This window comes from Pseudorca crassidens, chromosome 2 (genome assembly GCF_039906515.1).
Source record: "Pseudorca crassidens isolate mPseCra1 chromosome 2, mPseCra1.hap1, whole genome shotgun sequence".
Classification (NCBI taxonomy): Eukaryota; Metazoa; Chordata; class Mammalia; order Artiodactyla; family Delphinidae; genus Pseudorca; species Pseudorca crassidens.
The window spans coordinates 14,261,801-14,283,874 of record NC_090297.1 but is presented as its reverse complement, the minus strand read 5'-3'; the positions used below and the strand labels follow the sequence as shown (position 1 = coordinate 14,283,874).

The 22,074-nt window shown below is 57.6% G+C and overlaps 1 protein-coding gene across 1 annotated transcript in view; it reads left to right on the top strand.

Moving 5' to 3' along the window:
- The window catches only part of ALDH4A1 (aldehyde dehydrogenase 4 family member A1), a 32,527-nt gene extending 19,654 nt beyond the window's left edge, over positions 1-12,873 (top strand). The window contains exons 6-15 of the mRNA XM_067722151.1: positions 521-670; positions 749-823; positions 1,943-2,130; positions 4,561-4,634; positions 7,106-7,302; positions 7,433-7,480; positions 8,276-8,428; positions 9,184-9,305; positions 10,495-10,613; positions 11,375-12,873. Of these exons, the coding sequence (XP_067578252.1) occupies positions 521-670; positions 749-823; positions 1,943-2,130; positions 4,561-4,634; positions 7,106-7,302; positions 7,433-7,480; positions 8,276-8,428; positions 9,184-9,305; positions 10,495-10,613; positions 11,375-11,487 (1,239 nt within the window). The 3' untranslated portion in view covers positions 11,488-12,873. The remainder of the gene's footprint in view (positions 1-520; positions 671-748; positions 824-1,942; positions 2,131-4,560; positions 4,635-7,105; positions 7,303-7,432; positions 7,481-8,275; positions 8,429-9,183; positions 9,306-10,494; positions 10,614-11,374) is intronic.
- Positions 12,874-22,074: the final 9,201 nt, after the last annotated feature.

Sequence of the window (22,074 nt, the reverse complement as noted above, 5' to 3'; positions counted from 1 at the left end):
GGAGCTGGTATGACAGCTCCACACCCGGCTAAGTGTCTCCTGATTCAGCAGAGCCCCTGGGGTGGGTGTCGGGCTCCAGAGTGTCCCAGGTGAGCCACACCTGGGCGGAAAGAGGCGCGCACACTCCAAGACCAGGTGAAGGTGCCTCTTTATTTGACTTAAGACTCAGGAGCTTGTAGGAAGCATGGTGGCCACGCAGAGCAGGAGGCAGTGTGTCTTAGCTCAGCTTCCCCTGCTGTGCGTCCTGAGCAGGGTTAGCAGCTGCCAGTGACCCAAGGAGGGGCCGCCCGACCCGAGAAAGCCCGATTCTTGCTGCCCAGAGTCCTTTCCTCACGGCTCACGTTCGCCGTCAGGAGGAACAGACAGTCTAAGGAAATGTTTACAGTCCTCAGGTCTCCTGGTTCTTGGCCCAAATGCACCTGCAACCCAGTGTCACCATGGGCTCAGGGTCCAGTATCAGAAGAGGGCTATTGGGAGGCACGTCCTCCACCACTGACCCCCCGGCCCTCCCGCCTCACAGGGGAAGACGGTGATCCAAGCAGAGATCGATGCGGCGGCCGAACTCATTGACTTCTTCCGATTCAACGCCAAGTTTGCCGTGGAGCTGGAGGGGGAGCAGCCCATCAGTGTGCCGCCCAGCACCAACAGCGTGGTGTACCGGGGGCTGGAGGTACCCCCAGGTGGTGGAGCGGGGGTTGGGGGCTGCTGGAAGCCCTGGGCTTGGCCTCACCACCTCCTCCCTCCCCAGGGCTTCGTGGCAGCCATCTCCCCCTTTAACTTCACTGCGATCGGCGGCAACCTGGCGGGAGCGCCGGCCTTGATGGTGAGCTGTGGGCAGCCGGCGGGCGTGGCGGGAACGGGTCATCACTCCCCTGTCAACAGACAGGAGGCCACGTCAGAGCCCCTGGGGTCCCAGCCCTCGTCGCGGGGAGAAGCACAGAAAGTGGAGGCAGCTGGGGACTGTGGAAAAGGCTTGGGGGTCAGAGGCTGGTCTGGGTCCCAGCTTTGCCCCACTCTGTCTGGGTGACCCCAGGCAAGTCCGCGCCCTCCTCTGAGGCAGTTTCCTCACCTACAAAGTGGAAGTAAAAGAAAAGCTTACATTACAGGGTCATGAGGAGCAAAGGAGGCCACGCTTGTGACGCATCTAACGCCAGGCAGGTCTGGCCCGGCGCGGGCTTAGCGTTATACAGGGGCTGCTACTAATGATGGTACTTACAGCCCACCTTTGAGTGCCTGCTCTGTGCCTGGCGACTTATTTGTCAGGGTTGCAAGGCTAGCAAATGACGGAACGGGTACGGATCTGGGCTTGGTCTGTCTCTGGGCAGGTGGTCTCGAAGTTGGTGGGCTCCACTGTCGTTATCATGGTGAAGGTGGCCATCGGCTCCCAATCAATGGGGAGATGCAGCCCTACCCGCGGAGGTCCTGGGTGGCTCGGGGCACAGCAGGAGGAGGGCTGACAGCTGTCGGGCAGCTGGGTGATCGGGAAGGGTGCTCGTGCACAGGGCCATCCTCGTGCATCTGCACTCAGACAGGCGCACACACACCCGGCACCCACGTGCCCTCGTCCAGGACACGTGCAGACAGAGCCCCGTGAGCACTTGCCCAGCCTCGCCCCGTGAGCACCCAGCGAGTTGGAAACACCCAGAACAGACCTGCCCAAGGGGTGCTGGCAGGACCAGTGGGCACAGGCTTCCGGAGGAAGGGAGGCTTTCGTAACCAGAGTGTGGGAGCAGACAGGCAGGGTGTGAGCTCACTGACAAGGGCTTCTAGGGCCTGGTGTGCAGCACCTGGGCACCTGTAGGAATGGGGCTGGGTAGGGGATATCCTGGCCTGCATGGGGTCCTGGTGGCTCCAGGTGAGGGATGACCATGCTTCAGGGTAGGGTGGGAGTCGGGGCTGGCGGCCCCTGACCTCATGAGTCATCACTGTGCCTCCCGGGCAGGGCAACGTGGTCCTGTGGAAGCCCAGTGACACTGCCATGCTGGCCAGCTATGCCGTCTACCGCATCCTCCGGGAGGCCGGTCTGCCCCCTAACATCATCCAATTTGTGCCAGCTGACGGGCCCACGTTTGGGGACACTGTCACCAGCTCGGAGCACCTGTGTGGCATCAACTTCACAGGCAGCGTGCCGTAAGTCTCCGAGGTGCGGTGGGCAGGGTGGCCTGGGGACGCTTACCAGACCTCGTGACCTCTGTCCGGGAGCTGGGGCTGTGAGCCCAGAGGTCAGGTGCTGTGTGGCCCTGGGTGAGCCACTTCACCTCCCTGAGCCTGTTTCTTCACCTGTATGACAGATTCTTACCTTGCAGAGTAATCGTGAAGGCCAAACTAGTTAATGGACAGGAAGGAGTGTGACAGGCTGGAAGCGGCCTACAGTTGTTTAGTGATATGGATTTCGATGCCACTACCATCCCTGGAAAGGGCACAAGGGAGCTTGGGATAAACTGGAGGAGGAGAGGCAGGAAGGCTTCCTGGAGGAGGTGGCATCTAAGCAGACGAGTAGGCCAGGCAGAGGTGGAGGAGAGCGTTCTAGGAGGGGGACAGCATATGCAGAGGCATAAGGCTGAAGCTGTTGGGCTCTGGGCTGTGGACGTGGTCCCGTGGGGCTGGAGTGTGGAGCTGGGGGCCGAGGGTCAGAGGGTGGGGGCAGGATATGGTTCGATCACAACTGCTCATTCACTCACTCACTCACTCAGCTGGTGTTGATCGAGCCCCCATGTATACCAGGCTCTGCCGGTGCTAAGACTGGGCAGTGAACACGTAGAGTGGGCAAGGGCCTACCTCTTGGGGGATTTAGTCTTGTGCCTATAAGGCCCCATGAGCCTGCTAAGGTGTCTGGACTTTATCCTGAAGAGGATGGCAGCCACGGAAAGTTACATGCAGGGGGCGTGGCTTAATCAGACTTCTTTTGTTTCAAACAGGGATTGCAGATGGTAGCTCTCCAGTTGGCCCTGGCAAGTGGCTCTGTGTTCTTTGACTCCTAATAGGGATGGACCAACCTTGTACCATTGGGACAGTTTCATGTAAAAATCCAAATACTGGGCCTCTCTTAAGAACCTGGTCCCACTGGGCCTGCATTTCCATGTGGCACCATTGGCTGGAGGCGGGTGGGAGGTCTCTGGTTCCCCCCGTCCTGACAGGCCCTGCCTACCTGGACGGCCTCGCTCATTCTCTGTCCAGACCCTCTGGGCCCCTGCGTGTGCAGCCTCTGATCTAGATGATCGCTCTGGCTACTCTGAGCACAAGACTCCGGTGGGTAGAAGCAGGAGACAGGTTAGGCGGCGTCCACGTCCGGGGAGGGATGGTGGGCGCCTAAACTCGGGTGGAGTCGTGGGAACGGGGTGAGGTGGGCTGATTCAAGTGAGGAAGTATCAGGGAGACTCAATCACCTGTCTGTGGGGTCAAGGTTGGGGGTGTTCAGTGGGAACATCCAGGCTCGGGGCAGGAGGTGGGCATCGTTCACCAAGGTGGGCAACCCAGATGGCTGGGCACCTGGGAGCCTAGGGAAGAAGATGAATCACATGGTGGTCACTTTGAGTTTGAGGTCCCCATGGGCCATCTGGGTGGAGATGTTGGAGTCTGCACTCCGGGCCTTCCAGGTATCCTAGGGACACCTGCGGTGGCTTCTCGCCATCTCTGCCTGGCCTCAGGCTCCCTTGCAACAACAACCCCTGCTAAGGTTTGCCGGGTGGCGGTGGCAGCGTTAGAATTGCTGAGGAGGGCTGTTTTCCAAAAGGCCCGCTCTGCCAGCCACGGGCCCCATGGGTCTCTGCCTATTAGCGGGTGGAGCGGGCCTGGCCCCCATTTGCCATGCTCTGATGAGCAGCGGGCTTAAAGGTAGGAAAGTCATAAATTAGTATTAGCTACTGTGTCGCCAGCTCCCTGGTGATTAGCATTTTTATTGTTTTGTGGTGCTGAGGTTGGTCACACTTGGAGCCCAGGGAGGAGGTAGGGGCCTGAGCTGCCTCTCCCAGGACCCTCTTTGGTTCTCTGGAGCCTGGGCGTGAGCTCGTGGTGCCCCTCGCAGACCACGGTGGTGCCTGTCCCCCATCAGGCACCCATAGCATAGCCAGCACTGTCCCAAGCACTTGACTCACATTAGAGCCATCGCAAAACAGCCCTGCCAGGTGGAATTGTTCTTTCCAGTTCCCAGACGTGGCACGGAATTTGAGGCTCACAGAGGTTAAGCGATGGTCGCACGATCACACAACCGTGTATGCCTGAGTCAGGACTCAAGCCCGGCATCCCCTGGCCTCAGAGCCTGGCCCTTCTCTGCACTATCTTGCTGCCAGGCCTCCCCTTGCTCCCTCCTTGTAAGCCCAGAATGCAGTCCATTTCCAGCTGCTCCCACCTACTCGGTTCCCCATCACCATCACCACCACCACCACCACCAGCACCGCTGTGACCCCTGCCCGCCTCCTGTGGGGCTGCTGCCCCTAGCGCTCCTCCCTGGGCTTTCCAGCCTCTTCCTCTGCTAGGGCCTACTCCCTACTCCCCAGGCCTCTCACCCTCTCAGGTGCCTGAACCTGGCTCCCTAGTCACTGCCCTGTCCTCTGGTTTTAGCACCTTCAAACACCTGTGGAAGCAGGTGGCCCAGAACCTGGACCGGTTCCACACCTTCCCGCGCCTGGCCGGAGGTAAGGGCCCTTCTCCCCGTGCCCTGCCCTACAGCCCTAGGGACCCCTCCCTGCCTTGGCCGCCATGCAAGAGAAGGAGGCGGAGGTGATGCCCCCAGAGGTGGGGCGGCCCTGCAGACGCAGAGAACTCCTTCAGGGTGGAGCCCCTGCTCTGGCACTTATACAGAGCATTTATGCCTCAGAGTGTGCAGTTTTTCTTCCATTCATCCATCCATCATTCAGCAAGTAAATTATTAAGTATGTTCACAGGCACTTTTTGGACACTGGGGATACAAAAGATGATGAGACCCAGAGACCCAGCCGTTACGAACCTCTATTCCAACAGCGGGAGGCAGACAGTAAACAACTAGATAAATGATGTCAGGGAGTGAGAAGGGCTGTGGATAATTAAAGGAGGGCAAAGACGTGACAGGCAGGGACCCTCAAGGGATGGGCGTGGTGGGACTGTGACTTAGGGTGGCTGGTGGGGTGGGAGGCCTCTTCAGGGAGGGAACATTTGATATGAAACCTGAGCAATGGAAAGAAACCAGCTTCGCAAAGGTCCGGAGGATGGGCCATCATGGGCACCCGCACTGTCCGCTAGAACTTTCTGCAGTAATGGACATGGGCTATATCTGTGCTGTCCAATAGTATAGCCACTCGCCACGTGTGGCCGCAGGGCACTTGAAACGTGGCTGGCATGGCAGAGGAAGTGAAAGTTTTGTTTCATTTAATTTTAATTAATTTGAACTTAAATAGCCACGTGTGGCTGGTGGCTACCCTGTTGCACAGCCCAGATCTAGGCCAAGGAAATGGCAAATGCAGAGACCATGAGGTGGGAATGAGCTTGTGTTTGAAGAAACAAGGCCAGTGTAGCTGGGGAAGGGAGGGAGGGCGGGTGGCAGGAGATGGGGCTGAGAGGTCAGCAGGGCCAGGTCTTGTCAAAATAATAATTTTCCCACAAAGAAACAGTTTCATGGTCAAGGACATTTGGCGTGCACCGTGTTTAAAGTAAAACGGATTCCTCACCTGCAGGACTTCTCAGAGCCTTTAATGCACTAATATATGCATTGCTTATCTTCAAGAGCAAAGGCTGATGTGCAATGTTTCCCAAACTCTTTGGACTACACAACCCTGTTTTGACAGAGGACCCCCTGGACCATGTTTTTCATGGAACACACTCCGGGAAGATGCTGAGACCTCTTGAGAGGGAGGGCTGTCCAGGCTCACACAGTGCAGTAATGGCAGAGCTGGAGCTGGTGGTTCAGCATTCTTGCTCCTGGGGGTGAAGTGGGGGGTCACAGGGAGACTGGACCCCACGCCTGAGCGGGTGGGAACTTTGTAAAATTTTATTGAAGTATAGTTGATTTTATAATACTGGGTTAATTTCCACTGTACAGCAAAGTGATTCAGTTATACATATATATATTCTTTTTCATATTCTTTTCCATCATGATTTATCACAGGATATTGAATCTAGTTCCTTGTGCTATACAGTAGGACCTTATTGTTATCCATCCTATATATAATAGTTTGCCTCTTAAGCTGGTGGGAGCTGTGATGGGGGTGTCAGGGCAGGTGACCCTCCTCAGGGCCAGCTGTTGCATCTCCAATTTCCAGTTCCCCAGTGTGCCCCAGTCCAGCCTTCACGAGATGGGGGACAGTGAGTCCCTTGTGTGAGCTGTCCATGGTTTTCTGTTCTGTCTCCTTCCCACCATCTCCTGAGGGAGAGAGACCGCTACTTACTCTACCGCTCCCCCCCTTGAGTATGAGACTTTAATCTCTCTGTGCCTCAGTTTTCTTGTCTTTAAAATGGGATAATAATGCGAGGTTGCTGTGAGGCTTCAGCGAGACGGAGCTCGAAGTGCTTTGACCCGAGTCTGACAGTTAGTGCTTTGTAACGAGCTGCTATTAGCTGATGTTTAACCGAGTGAGGAAACCGAGGCCCGGAGGGTGGAGTGATCTACCGAGGCTCCCTCATGCCAAGGAGATCGAGGAGGGGTGTCCCCACCGTGGATCAGGCAGAGGGGCCAGCCCTGGCCGTGGACCTGGGGTGGCCCCCTCTCCTCTCGCTGGGTGGGGGTCAGGGGAAGGCTCAAAGGAAGCCACGCCCACTGCAGGGAGTGGACCAGCTTTGGGGAGCCTTGGGTTCTGGTCCTTCCTCTGCCTTTATGTTGGGCAGCAGCCCCAGGGCTCAGTTTTCTCATCTGTGAGTTGGGGGAGCTGGTCCTGATGCCCCCTGGTGCCCTTCGCCCTTGCCTGGGCCTCCGTTTTCTCATCCCTAGGGTGGGAGGACAGGCCTGGCTGATCAGTTTCTGGGAGGTTGTCGGGCTCCGACTCTGCCTTCTCGTGCCCTTGTCCTGCCAGTACTGGGGCTGGTCGCAGGGCCAGTGTAGCTGCGGACGGGTGTGGGCAGTGCGTCGGGCCCCTCGCTGGCCTGGGGAGCCCACCCCCTCCTCATGATCCTCCACCGCCCCGCCCCACCCCTGAAGAGTGTGGCGGGAAGAACTTCCACTTTGTGCACCGCTCGGCCGACGTGGACAGCGTGGTGAGCGGGACCCTGCGCTCAGCCTTCGAGTACGGCGGCCAGAAGTGCTCGGCCTGCTCCCGCCTCTACGTGCCCCGCTCACTGTGGTCGCAGATCAAAGGGCGGCTGCTGGAGGAGCGCAGCAGGATCAAAGTGGGCAACGTGAGTGGCACCGGCCTCCCTGCCACGGCCCAGCGGGGGGCTGATGGGATTGGAGGCTGGTGGGGGGGTGCGAGGAGGGCGCTCCCTTTGTCTCCGACTCTGTCTCCTCCCATGTCTCTCTTGCTTCCAGCCTGCAGAGGATTTTGGGAGCTTCCTCTCCGCCGTGATTGATGCCAAGGTATGAGCAGGAAGCAGGCCGTTCCCGGGGTCCCGTGCCTGGACTGGGTGGGAGGGGTAGGAACAGCTATAGGGGTGACCCAGACCTGCTGCTTCGAGCACGGCAGCCTGATAGCCACGCATACACCCGCACCACCCCTGCCAGCTCTGAAAAGGGTGGAGGCATCCGTACCCAGAGGGCAACTCGCCTCCCGCACACCCTGCCCCAGGCTCGACAAGACCCCTTTAAGTGCCTGTGTTCATACGCACACGTACAAATAGGCCTGCGCACCGCATGCATCAACCCAAACGCGCACGTACATGCACAGCCGCGAGCACGTTCATTTAGATCTCTGAGCGGGAGCATGCCTGTAGATTCACCCACGTGCACACGCACGCCCGCATGCACACGTATCCTACACAGAAGCATTCGTGTGCAGGTTCACATGTGTATATAGGCACCCTTGTGGGTCTGCACGCACAAACACATACACATAACAAACACATCCATGTAACGCAGCCATACGTGTGCCTACGTACGGAAACCTACAAGTTCATGGCCATACATGTATATGTGTGCTTGTGATGTTTGTAGTTGTGACACACACATACGCACACACACACAAGCGCGCACATCTGCCCTTGTCTCTGCCCTGGTTCAGCCAGGCCCCGACTTTTGCTGTCAGGGCCCCCTCCCCCCCCACTTCAGAATTTGGGCCCTTCAGGGGCAGGTGTTTGGGGTGAGCGTCAGGGGGCTGCTGCTGGGAATGGCCTCCAGCCAGCCCTTGATGCCCCCTACCCCACCCCACCCCCACAGTCCTTCAGCCGCATCAGGAAGTGGCTGGAGCACGCCCACTCCTCGCCCAGCCTCACCGTCCTGGCCGGGGGCCAGTGTGACGACTCCGTGGGCTACTTCGTGGAGCCCTGCATCATCGAGAGCAAGGACCCCCAGGATCCCATCATGAAGGAGGTGATGGGGGGGGCGGCCCGGAGCCGGGAGGAGGCAGCCTCTCCCCCGAGCATGGCACACGCACAGGGCCCTGGTGCTTCACGGGGCGTCATCCCATCTCACAGATGTGGAAAGCGAGGCCCTACGAGGGGACCATCTCACACCCGGTGAGAGCAGAGCCAGGCCCTGAGCTAGGGCCTCCTGACCCCACATCCAGTGCTCTGTCTTCGGCACTGCTGACCCGGGCTGGTGTCATGGCGCTTGCGCTGTCCGCAGCCACCGAGGTCCCTGTGGCCGTCTCAGTGGCTGACACTTGTAGACTCTTAACTGTGGGCCGGGCATTTGACAGAGATGAGGTGGGCATATCGTTCCCATTTTACAGATGAGAAACTGAGTCTCCGAGAGGTCGGGGGGGTCAGGAGGACAGTGCAGGGGTGGGGGTCTTCCCCCAGCCCCTCGATGGCAGAGGGGACGGTGATACCATTGGGCAATTCCTGGGCCGGCTGTTGCCAGAAGTCTCTCCTTTCCAAGGGCCTGGGCCCTTGGCTCTGGGTGTGGGTCTGGCTGGCAGGGAGGCCAGAGACTCCTTGGATCTTCTGCCAGGTTGGGGTGGGGTGGGCCGGGTGGAAGCCAACCCCAAGGGAACCCAGCGGGAGGCAGCGCCTGGCCCTTCCTGCAGGGGCTGAGGAGGGGGATGGGGAGAGGCGGAGGCCAGAGCAGGGAGACGGGAGGCCTCGGGGTGTTGGTGGGGCCTGACCCTGGGGCTTCTCTCCCAGGAGATCTTCGGGCCTGTGCTGACCGTGTACGTCTACCCGGATGACGAGTACAAAGAGACGCTGAGGCTGGTCGACAGCACCACGAGCTATGGCCTCACGGGGGCAGTATTTGCCCAGGATAAGTGAGTGGCCGCAGCCCCTCCACTCTAGTCCTGGTGTCCTGTCCCCACAGGACCCTGCTGTCCCCGGAGACTGCCTCCTGGGTGCTGATCCTAGTAATAATGCTGCCCTTGCTTCTCTCCGTTCTCCTCACCTCTGCCCTGACCGGCAGGTAGACACAGGCAGTGGGCTCTTTGTTAAAATACAGATTCCGGGGCCCCACTCTTGGCTGCTGAATGTAGGTGTCTAGGAGTGGGGCTGGGGAATCAGTGCCTTTGACCTGCTCGCCGGGTCTGATGGGGCTGCAGAGTGGAAGACAGAGGCTCGGGCCCAGGTGCACTGCTTGGCTGGCAGAGGCAGGATTCCAACTTGAGCACCGGGACACTAAACCCCAGGCTTTGCCCTTTCCTTTCTCCGTGGTACTGCTTGTCTCCCCGTGTCTGCCTTTAAGAGTGGAGGCGGGGGCTTCCCTGGTGGCGCAGTGGTTAAGAATCCGCCCACCAATGCGAGGGACACAGGTTCAAGCCCTGGTCCGGGAAGATCCCACATGCCGCGGAGCAGCTAAGCCCATGTGCCACAACTACTGAGCCTGCGCTCTAGAGCCCGCAAGCCACAACATCTGAGCCCGCGTGCCACAACTACCAAAGCCCGTGTGCCTAGAGCCTGTGCTCCGCAACGAGAGAGCCACCGCAATGAGAGCCTGTGCACCGCAACGAAGAGTAGCCCCTGCTTGACGCACCTAGAGAAAGCCCGCGCGCAGCAATCAAGACCCAGCGCAGCCAAAAATAAATAAATAAAATAAATTTAAAAAAAAAAAGAGAAAAAAGAAAACACTGAATTGTTTAAAAAAAGAAAAAAAAAAAAGAGTGGAGGCGGGATTGGAACCTGAGGGGCAGGCTGGGGGTCTGGAGGTTCCCCAGCTCCCAAAGGCAGGAAAACTGGACCGAGATGGACCACTCCCTCGAGTACGTACAGCCTGAGCCTCATCCAGCCCTCACAGATGCCCTGCGGGGGAGGCGTGCTAACCCCCTTTTCAGAGGAGGACGCTGAGGCTCAGAGGCTCCTGGGAGCCTGTCAAGGGCCCATAGCTGGCGGCTGGCCTCATGCTCACCAGGGTGGCCCATGTGGGCTGGGACGGGGGTGTTGGAGGTTGTCCCTGGGTCTGGAACGAGGGTGAGCTGGCCGCCCTCTTACCGCTGCCCTGCCTTGTAGGGATGTTGTCCGGGAGGCCACAGAGATGCTGAGGAACGCTGCCGGCAACTTCTACATCAATGACAAGTCCACTGGCTCGGTGGTGGGCCAGCAGCCCTTCGGGGGGGCCCGAACCTCTGGTGAGTGGGGCCCCCTTTCCAGAGGGGGGCCGAGTTCCCGGCGGGAGACCCTCGGTCCTTCATCTCAAGGGTGTTAAGAGGAACAGCAGTAGCACCATTTACTGAGCACCGTGGGCCGGGCCCTGTGCTAACTCAGTCCTGCCAGCAGCCTCCTAAGCCCAGGTGCTGCCATTCTTCTTCCCATTTTATGGAGGAGGAAACTGAGGCCCAGGGAAGTGAAGTGACTTGCCTAAGGGCACATGGCTAGAGAGTGGTGGCGCCGGGATTTGGGTCCCAGCGCCCACACCTTTTACTGTCATACTCCAGGCTACCAAAGTCCATCCCCCTCCTATTTACAAATAGGGAAACTGAGGGCCGGCGAGGGGCGGTGACTTGCCAGAGTTCCCAAGGGCCGGAAACCAGGTCTCCCGACTCCCAGTCCAGTGCCCTCCACGGTGCCCCCCTGCCTCCCAGACACCTCTTGCAGGTGAGGTGCAGGGACCTGGGGAGCACGGGCGTCCTGCCTGCTCGCCAGCTCCTGCCTTGCCCGACCTCTGGCTGAGTGCCCTCCGCACAGATGCGCTCGGGAAACCCTGGCCGCTGTGACTGTGTTAGGGTTACTTTGGCAATTTGCTGCCCGTGCTGTTGCCCCATTTATTCCTCCTCCCCACTCCTTTTCCCTCTGCCCATGGTGCCCCATTTATTCCTCCTCCCCACTCCTTTTCCCTCTGCCCAGAGCCGTTGTATCTTTTTGGAGATAAACAGAGCTGTCTTTTCCACAGGGACTAATGACAAGCCAGGAGGGCCCCACTACATCCTGCGGTGGACGTCACCCCAGGTCATCAAGGAGACCCACAAGCCTCTGGGGGATTGGCGCTACCCATACATGCAGTGAGCCCCGCTCGGCGCCTCTGCCGTCCACCCGTCTGTCTCTCCAAACGACTGACCTCAGTGCACTGACCCCACCCCAGGCCCTCCACCCGCTCCCCACAGGACGACCCTCTTTCAAGGGGTTGAGGCCTGCCCCCTGCCCCCCACTGGCCTGGCCTGGCCCACCCTTGGAGTCAGATGCCGGGCTCTGGTTTGAGATTACGCAGTGGGGAGAACAGGGCTGCCACCCTTGACCCCATCGGCTGTCCTAGAAGTTCCATCTGGTAGGTGTGGCCTTGGTGCCCGGCTGGTTCTCCATCCGTCCCCTTCCCTTTCCTCTACACTGTGGCCCAGTGGCTCAGGGGCCTGAGGAATGGTGGTAGAGTAGCTCACGGATCCGTGGAGGAAAAGGAGGCAGCGGGGGCGCCTGGCAAACCTCACCACCCCCAGAGGCTCCTGGCCTGGCCCCGGCTTCTCCGGGTGTGCAGGGTCGCGTGTGGCCACAGTGGCCTACAGGGCTGCCAAGTCATGGCTGCAGGGCATGGGAGCACCAGCTGGCCTTGCCCTCTGTAGTCCGGGCGGCTCACTAGCTCTTTGCCCAGGTGCGCCTGTACCAGCAGGTACCTGTGCCCAACCAAATGCCTTAGACCCCGTGTGCCTTGCTCCAGAGTGCCTGAGCTCACCTGAGACCCACGGATTCCTGGCTATCTCCGTTTGGGGGTCTGGGGGGACTGCTGCAGGCCACCTGCCAAGATGTGGGATGTGCTGGTCCTTCCTGTTTGGGCTGTGAGATTGGCAGACTTTGGGGGGCCCTTCCTGCTGCTTCCCTTAGCTCTCGGGTCCTGCCTCTAGAGCCTGGGGTTTCCTGCAGGAGCTCAGCACCCGCTGGCTGTGGTTGAACAGGCCCGGGTACATGTTGCTCCCACCTTCCCCAGCACCCTGAGACCTCTCCTTGGGTCCCCGTCCAGCCCGGGCTGAGGCTTGCCTCTAGAATTATCCCTCCTTTGCACGTTAGTGGCTCTGTGTGGACTGGCCCCTAAGAGGCTTGTTCCTTGACGCAGCCAATCGGTGGACACTTGCAAATGCATCCTGAGTAGATTCTGGGTGGCCAGGGAATGAGAAGTGGTGACTTTGGAGGACAGCTTTTAGGGGGCCCCGAAAGGGCTGGACCCTCCTCAAGCACAGCTGGCAGGGGGCCCCCGCGGGGCTGGGGTGGCCGTTCCCCAAGTGCGCGGTCACACGCCTTGGCCCCCGGTCAGGGGTGGGTCCTGATGCTGCCCGGGTTGTTTCCCACAAGGGGCCAGGTCAGGCGGCGGGGGCTGGAGGTGTTCTGATTCTACTGGTTCTACACTGTGAGGTGGCAATAGGAGCTGCCTGATGCCACCTAATAAAATGCCTCTTACTTAACCAAGTCGGTGGTCTTTCTGGTGGGGTTGGTGGGGACTGGTCACCTTCTACATCCAACGGAGTTGCCAGTGTGTCATTAGGTGTCAGGAGGGCAGTGCCCTTGGTGTGATGGAAGGAAGGGTGAGCACTGATGCCGGGAATCCCTGCTGTGGGTGGCAGGAACTCTGGCGCCGGAGGGCCTGGGTTCAAATCCCGGCTCCAAAAAGTTGTGCAAGCTCTCTGACCCTCTGCCTCTTCATGTCTTAGATGGAAATAACCACACACACACACACACACACACACACACACACACACACGTGTGTGCACTCACATGCACACAGGTTGTCTTGAGAATTCAATGAGTTAATTCATATAAGTGCTCAGATAGGTAATGATTCAACAATGTAACCCATTTATCCATTGTTATAACAACCACTGTTATGTACTGTGATAGTTAAGTTTATGGGTCAACTTGGCTGGGCTATGGTGCCCAGATATCTACGTCAGCATTATTCTGGATGTTTCCATGGAGGTGTTTTTTTGGATGAGAATAACATTTAAATCAGTGGACTTTGAGGAAAGCAGATTACCCTCTATAATGTGAGCGGGCCACATCCAATCAGTTGAAGGCCTTAACAGAACAGAGACTGGCCTCCCCCAAGCAAGAAGGAATTCTGCCAGTGGCTGCCTTTGGACTCAACTGCAACTTCCTGCGTCTCTGGCCTGCTGGCCGGCACTACAAATTCTGAACTTACCAGCCTCCATGATCACGTGAGCTACTTCCTTACAATAAATCTCTCTCCCTGTGTCTGTCTCTCTATGCCTCATAGAGGTTCTGCTTCTCTTCGGAACCCTGAGTCATACACGTGCCAAAGACTATGCATGTTTTCTTCACTCACAAGTCTTACGAAGTGCTGCTGTGCTCCCATTTTGCAGATGAGGGTACTGGGGTGTAGAAAGGTGAAGGGACTTGCCGAGGGTATGCTATCAGTGGGGTGGAAACCCAGGTCTGTCTGATTCCAAAACTCATTCTCTCTCTTCCACCCAGATGTCCACACATGGCTTGCAAAGATCGGCTCAGTTGGCCAGGTGACATGGCAGGGAGCAACCGTGGCCAGTTAGCTTGAGCCTGGAATCCGTGGGTCTAAACCCACCTGGGCCAGCTGACTTGGAGGGGAAGACACGTGTGTCCTGACCTGTCTCCAACCACAGGTAATGTAAACAGAGCTGGTCCTGAACCACACAGACGCCACCCTGTCCGAGGGTCCATTGGTTAGGGCTGTTGGCTGGAGGCTCTCAGAGCTGTGGGGAGGGAAGGGGACTCAACCCCGGGCAGAACCCCTGCCCTGGCTCACCCAGGGGCTGCTACTGGTTTGTGCCAAAGGGGGCTTGAGTCAGGGACAAAGGGCAGCCCCCAGAGTGCTCTGGCTGGAGCTCACGGAAGGGAAGGGAGGCAACTGCCTTTTGTCGTCGGGGGATACATAGGCCTCGTTAACATTGCTGAATGGAGTGACTTATTCAAGGTCACACTGAGACAGCCGCAGAGTTGGCTGATGACTGGTAGTGTTTTACCTACCTAGTCTCAGAGCCTTGACATTGACCTAATGCTGTAAACTATTACAGCATTCTATGGAAGGGCTATGGAGGTCAGAGGTAGAATGACAAACCCAAGGTCACATAGCTGTTAGTAAAGGGCCGGGTTAGAACCCAGGGCTATGGGTGCCACAGCCCATGGTCCTTGCCACCTGCTCCATCAGGTCATCGACTCCCAGGGACCTATGCCTCCCAGGGGCTATGCCTCCACCAGTGTCATTTTATCCTGGTGCCTCTGACTCCACTGAACGAGGTCAGGGGGTGGCTCAAAGCTATCGTTCACTCCGTTCTGTCTGCCCTCCCTTGTCCCCCAGACTTGGGACTGGTGGCTTCCAAAGGCCCAGTGCCCACCCGGGTGCCCGAGGGCTCTTTGCATGGTCACTGCAGTAAGTCCCCATGTCCACGGTGGCCCAAGGAGCCTCTTCATTTCCCTGCTGCGGCTGGGGGCCCAGCCACAGGCCTGGGCTGGAGCGTGAACCACTTGACTGAGGCTGGATGTCCCTGCCACCACGGTGCCGCCAGTGGGGCGTGCATGCTAAGGAAATGAGGGGCCACCAGTGCCCTGGTCGCCAGGCAGACCTGGAGCTCCTGGGGGGCAAGAGGAAGCAGCAGGGTGCAGACCCACCCTCTTCACAGAGTCACGCCTTCATTTTCATTAATTCCCCTACCGACACATTCGTTATCACAGTTCCTGTAGGTCCTCTGTCTAGAGGCGGCGTAGGAAATAGGAAGAGTCACCATTACTTGAACACAGGCTGTGTGCCGGGTGTCCTGCTAAATGCTTTGGACGTCACACCCTTGGATACGTCATCGCAACCCCCGAAGGTACATTCCGTTAGTCCCATTTTACAGATGAGGAGACTGAGGCACGCTGGGTGAAGTAACCAGTGCACCAGTAGGAGGTGACTGCCTGGGTTTCTGTTCCTCATGTCTGCCTGCCTGGGCACTGAGCACAGCCCTGATGTCCTGCCTTAACCCCTCTTACCTGTGCCTTGGCCTCCCCAGTCTCAGAGTTGACGTTTCTGTGGGAGCTGAGGATCGAACGACATGTTTTAGAACAAAATGCCAGGTCCCGTGCCCTGCACAGAGTGAGATGCTCAGTGAATGAGAACTTGACCTTCACCCACCCTCTCAGTACCCTCATCCTGGATGCCTGTGCCCAGGAAGCAGATGAAGCTGGGCTTCCCTGAGCACCTGTCCATGGGCAGGTGCTCCTGCTAATTAGCTTGGACCACACCAGACTGGGAGGGAGGGAGTAGTATTTTGGCCCCATTTCACAGATGAGGAAACTGAGGCTTAGGGAGCCTCAGGGAGACTTGTTCAGTAAGGGACAGGTACAGGGGCAAGAGCTGGCTCTACAAGCACCCCCTTGTCCTGGTCCCTCGAAGGAATGCAGCAGCTTCTGGGTGGGAGCCATCCAGCAGGTGGATGGGGGTAGGTGTGGCTGACACTGGCTCCAGACATAGCCAGCCTTGTCCCCCTCCCCTGGGTTGTTGACAGCCACCCTGGGTGGCGGAGCAGGTACCATATGACCCTAGGTGCCGGGGTACATGAGCATTCTGTTCTGGGGCTCTGCCATGCCCTCCCTCCAGGCCCCAGGTGCCTGGCAGGTACTCCTCAGCCTCGTGAGCATTTGGTGCACAGAGGCCGGGGCGAAATGAGGGAGCTGATGTTCTGCCGGGCACCTGCTTGGTGAGGTGCATCTGGGCAGGCGTTGTCGGAAGGAGAGTGAGGCTTGAGGAGAGATCTGAGTCTTAGGAAGGAGAGTCATACAGAGTCATAGACCCTAGCCCTTTACTGGGCCCAGAACCGAGGGTCCCATGCCAGTTCCGTACTAGGACAAAAGCCATCAACGCTGTAACGTCATATTCACTATCACGTATGAGGCAGGTGCTTGATGTATTCATCCCACTTAATCACCCTTGTTTGAGGTGGCTGTGCGCATTTCACAGGCGAGGAAGCTGAGCGGAGTTAGGGCCTGCTGGTTGGCCCCTGCCCAGAGCCCCACAGAACAGGACCAGCGCCCTTCCCCATCCCAGCCCTTTATGCTCCCTTTAGCGACTATCACCTTTTGGGCTCTTATTGGGCTTGTGGTCGTTTGGAATCTTCAGATCTTTTTCTGAATGAGACAAAGCTGGCTTGCATGGATCTCTGGACTCGAGAAGGTGTCCCAGCCACAGGTGTCCCCCCTTCAGGCCTTAGCTGACCCCTAGGTCCCCAGCTTCTAGGGGTCACCCTACCCATCACACTTTTGACATCTCAGAGGGGTGACCAATGAGGCTGGGTCCTCTGGTAACCAGCTCTGAGGCCTGTCCTGTGCCCTCTTCCAAGGTGTCTCTGAACCAAGCCAGCCGGCTCAGGGGCTGTGCAGCTCCCAGACCCTCCTTGGGGAAGCCCTGCCTGCCTACCCCTGCTCTACCCTCAGCTGGATTGGAGCTAGGTTTCCAGCTGCCCAATTTTGTCCTGGAGGAGGCAGTACTGGTAGGAAAGAGGGGAAATGGTGGGCGGGGGGGGGCGGGTTGGGACACAGAAGCAAACAGGATGTACAAAGGTGGGGTAGGGGAGAGGAGCCGATGCAGCCCCCAGTCCCTGGGGTCATGCCACTTTTGGGGGCTCCCCCCTGCACTCTAGGCCCCTCCAACCACCATGGCAGGGGGAGGAAGGAAGTTCAGGGCGGCCCCCTCCAGCCCAAAGCAAACATGGCCAGTTCCTTTCTGTAAGCACCCAGGGAAGCAGATGTAAGGCAAACGGGCAGCATCTCCCGGGCCCCTATTTCCATGGCTCGCCCCTGCCCCATGAACTTTGCATAAGTCTGTCATGGTTCTCCATCACTTTGGCAACCAGTAGCCACACAGGTGTGATCAGGGGGCCCTCGGGCCCTGGACTGGGCCGTGAGGATGGCAGTGTGTTCAGCCTGGGCCACCGTGGGGCATGTGCTCTGGGTGCAGCCCTGAAGGAGAACTGCAGGGCCTTGGTGTTCCTGGACATTTGTTCTCAGGGCAGCCAGTGCCCTAGCCTCACCCACTTGCCCTTCTTAGGTGATGTCAAGGCTAGAGGGGACCGCGGAGATCATCCAGCCCAGGGCACCTCAAGGGTCACAGACTGAGCCTTGTGTCATCCTGGATCTGGGCGCACGGCTGCATTTGTCGGTGTGTGTATTAGTGTCCAGGGTTTTCATCAGAATCTCAAAAGGATCCTTGCCCCTGAAATGTTAAGAAGCACCGAGTCCATTTTACAGGTGGGGAGACTGAGGCCCAGAGAATGGAAGCCACTTGTGTGAGGGCAGCCTTCAGGTTGGGGCAGAGCTGAACCAGAAGCCAAGCCTTCTGACTTTCTATCCAGAGCTCCTTCTTCAGATTTTAGTCTTCAGAGAAGATCATCCTTCTGGACTAATAGCCCCCACTAAGCAGGGGGACCCCATCATTCCTTCCTCATTGGAGCGCCTTGGTCAACACCATTCCCATGAGCCCCCATTAGGGTCTTGGATTCCTCCAATCCACATACTTGCCATGTGGCTTTGAATAAGTTACTGTCCCTCTGAACCTCAGTCTCCTCATCTGAAAAATGGAGAGATGATAACAGCACCTCAGAAGGTAGTGAGAATAAAATGCGATGGCAGCCTGGCGTAGAATGAGCCCTGCAAACGTGTTAGTGATAGAAATAACTTGTGCTCCTTATCACCATCCTCCTCCCATTCTTCGTGGCACAGACGCTGCCTCCCCCATGGAGCTCTTGGCTGGCCCACGCCTTCCCTCCTCCTTACCCCTTCTTGACAGCCAGCACAGCGTGGGTCATCATAGAGCTGTCCTGACATGCTTTTGACTTGATTGGAGTCCAGGGGAAATCCACCTGCTTTTCCGGCTCTTTGGCGACTGGCCCTCTCTGGGCCTCAGTTTCCCCATCTGTATAATCGGTAGGTTTGTGGAGCTCTGCAGACCCTCTCAGCTCTGATACAATACGCCACACTATGGATGGCCCTGGTGCCCCTGGCATCTTCCAGCATGTGCTGCCTTCACGAGCACATGGCCCTGATTTCTGTCTCCAGACCACAAGCCGTATCCCTTGTGTGTCCTGGCTGTGTCCCTTGTGCCCCACCCAGCCCTGGCACATAGTGGGCTCTGCTAGTGCCCTCTGGATGCATGGCTTTCTCAGCCACTCTTGTCCTCCACAACGCCACACCCAGGGGGCTCCAGTTAACTTAGATGCTCTTTTTCTCTACCAACCCCTTACCCCCAAGCTTTGCTAAATAATCTGACTTGACTGGGAGTCTCCAGAACATTCCAGGGCCACCCAGCAATTGGCATCTTTATTCTCCCTCTTCAAACTGACGCACACACTCATCGTGCCTGGAACTGGTCCTTCACCAACACCTTGGCCTTGAGGTGGGACCTGCACTGGGAGAGGGCGGCACCAGTCCCCACCCCTGTGGTGGTTGTAGCATGACAGCTCCTGAGGGCAGAACACACCCAAATCAGACAGTACAGGGTTGAGAGCTTGGCAGCCTGGGTCTAAATTCTAGTGTCATTGGGAATTCCCTGGCGGTCCAGTGGTTAGGACCCGGTGCTTTCACTGCTGTGGGCCCGGGTTCAGTCCCTCGACCGGCAACTAAGATCCCGCAAGCTGTGTGGTGCGGCCAAAAAAATTAAAATAAATAAATAAATAAATTCTAGCGTCACTCCCTATTAAATGTGTGCTTTTCGGCAAGTTGCTTAACTGTTCAGCTTCAGTTTCTTCACTTTAAAAATGAGAGTAATAGGGCTTCCCTGGTGGCGCAGTGGTTGGGAGTACACCTACCGATGCAGGGGACACGGGTTTGTGCCCCGGTCCGGGAAGATCCCACATGCCGCGGAGCAGCTAGGCCCGTGAGCCATGGCCGCTGAGCCTGCGCGTCCGGAGCCTGTGCTCCGCAACGGGAGAGGCCACAACAGTGAGAGGCCCACGTACCGCAAAAAAAAAAAAAAAAAAAGGAGTAATAATGGCTGCTTTGCAGGGTAGCTAAACGATATGATGCATAAAGAGTGCTTGGCACTGTGCCTGGCATATAATACATCCCAGAAAAGTGCCATTTAGTTATTGCCTTCACGACTCCCTAAGTATCTGGCAGGGCAGAGGACAGTGGTCTCGGGGGCTCCTAGAACGCCACCAGGGACCGCGTTCCAAGGAGGCCAATGTGGCTGTAGTTTGGGGCACACAGCGCAGGAGAGAGCAGGCGGGGCAGGATGGGTGAGCTGGGGCCAAGCTGGGTAGGCCTTGAAAGCCAAGGCCAGGAGCTCGGCTGTGATCCTGCAGCAATGGGGAGTCCCAGGGGGTGTTAGAGCCAAGGTGTGGTAGACTCAGTGCTGTCCTTCAGGGAGTTAAACTGTCAACCTGAGGCAGACGGGGAGGTCCAGACAGGAAGTTATAAGGGTCTGAGCTTGGGGTGTGGCAGAAGGGGGAGGAGTCTGGAGAGAACCGATAGACAATGTGAATTAGTGCTGGGGCTTTTGACCTGCTGACACGGAGGGTGAATAAGGTCCAAAGAGGACCTCCCCATTGTACAGATGAGGAAACTGAGGTCAGGAGAGGTGAGAGCTAGGACCAGAACCCACACCTCCAGACACCCCGTGCAGGGCTCTTCCTTTCATTCTATGGGTTGGATCTCCCCACCCCCCATGGTTTACATACACCCAGAGAGGGCCAGGACCAGGCCCCAAATCCTGCATCTTTCCACAGCACCCAGAGGCCTCTCCCTGTTGTTTTCAATGTCTGTGGGTTGACTCCACCCCAGGGGAGGTCAGGGGCGAGGGAGGGGGTGCTCCCTCTGGAGTTGCTAAAGACACAGCCAGTATCTTTCAGGGTAACTTCGAGAAGATTTGGGCTCTTTCAGCTGGGCTCAGAGCCCGGGGTGCCCCCCGGGGCGGTTCATTTCATTACAAGAAAGGACAATCTCGCACTCTGGCAAATTCACCTTTCTCCAGGGTCTGCCCTGCACCCCGCTGTTCACACATGCCTTTTTATTTAATCCCCACACCGATCTCATGAGGCTAGAATTATTATTCCTATTTCAGTAGCAAACAGAGGCTCAGAGAGGTTAAGTAACCTGCCCATTCTCACACAGCACACAGAGCTGATGTCCAGTCCAGGCTGGCTGGAGTCATGCTGCCTCAATGTTCCTCGAGTGTAGACACACACGTCAGCAGGAGCTGGTCAGTGATGTAGGTCTGTTACCAGGGGCGCAGTGCTGATACAGATGGAAGAGTCACTGCAGCACAGAGCAGAAGTGTTCCCGTGAACTGGCACCAGGAAGGGGTTCTAGGAGGAGGTGAGGCTCCAACTGGCCCTTGAAGGAGGATCAGGGTTTGGCAGGGGTGGGCAGGGGGACAGTACTGAGTTTCCAATCCCCTTATTGTCCCTTGGAGCCTCCTTCCCCCATGAGCCTGGGCCCCAGGAGCAGCATTCAGGCCTGTGACATATCCACCTGGGCTGGGCGTTTTATAGCAGGGCCCCAAGGCTCCTGCTAGGCCATATTGTTGGGGCAGGAAAGGACCAAAACAGCGTTCTGTGGACAAGGGTCTTTGCTTAAAACAGGTCCCTGATTTGCTGGAGCCGTCTCCCTCCATTGCACTCCTTGGGGGCAGTCACCTTCAACGCTAGGAATTCAACTTTCCTTTCTGCCAACACCCCTGCCCCTGGGTCCTGCATCCAAGGGGGGACACCTAGAGGGGGCTTCCTCTGCAGAGGTGATGGTGGATTATTGGGCTGACAGATGGCTCCCCTCCCCCACTCCCACTTCCCAATCTCTTTGCCGCTGTTCCGCTACTTTTACCAAAAGCAAGGTGCTCGCGACGTAATATGGCATGGAGGTTAAGAGCCAGGCCCTGAGGTCTGGCTGTGTGATTTGAATCGCAGCTCTGCTGGTTGTGCAACCGACACTGAGTTTCTTAACTTCTCTGTGCCTCAGTTTCCTCACCTGTGAAATGGGGTTAGTACTAGTCCTAGTTACTGTGAGCGTTAAATGAGATGGTGAGTGACAAGCACTCAGCGTGATGCCTGGTTCTTAGAATCAGTGGCTGCTGTTTTGGGACAACTACTATGGGTCAGGGGCGGGACACACGACCACGTGCCAGCCCCAACTTGGTCAGGCTCTGGAGTGTGGGCTCCCTTTGCCCCCCTACTCTGTCTCCTGATGGGAGCATCTATGTCCTTTACTCCCAAATGCTTGAAACATCAGGGAGATGTGACCTGACCTCATCTAAATGGCAGAAGGTGTAGGTGTGGCCAGGTTAGCAGGACATGCTCTGTCTACTGTCAGATGGGGTTCTCCTGGACCACCCAGGCTCTGCTGTGCCCTAAGAAGGGATCATCCTCATTCCTGCCTCCTCCCCTTCCTTCAGAGCCCTCAAACCTCTCTACCTGTCCCAGGTGCTTTCCTGCTCCTTGGACAGTGACAGGACCCATATGTAAATGTCTGCGCAAATCCCCTGGGGTTAGGTTGCCAGCTCTCCAGGGAGGCAAAGCCACCTCTGGGACCTCCACTTCACAGCCATGGGAGCCCAGGGCAGGGTGGTCTGCTCCCTGAGCTTCCTGCTGATCTTCCTGGCTGAGCTGACGGAAAACTCGGAGTTCTCCTTGCTTGAGGATTACCTCCTGGGTG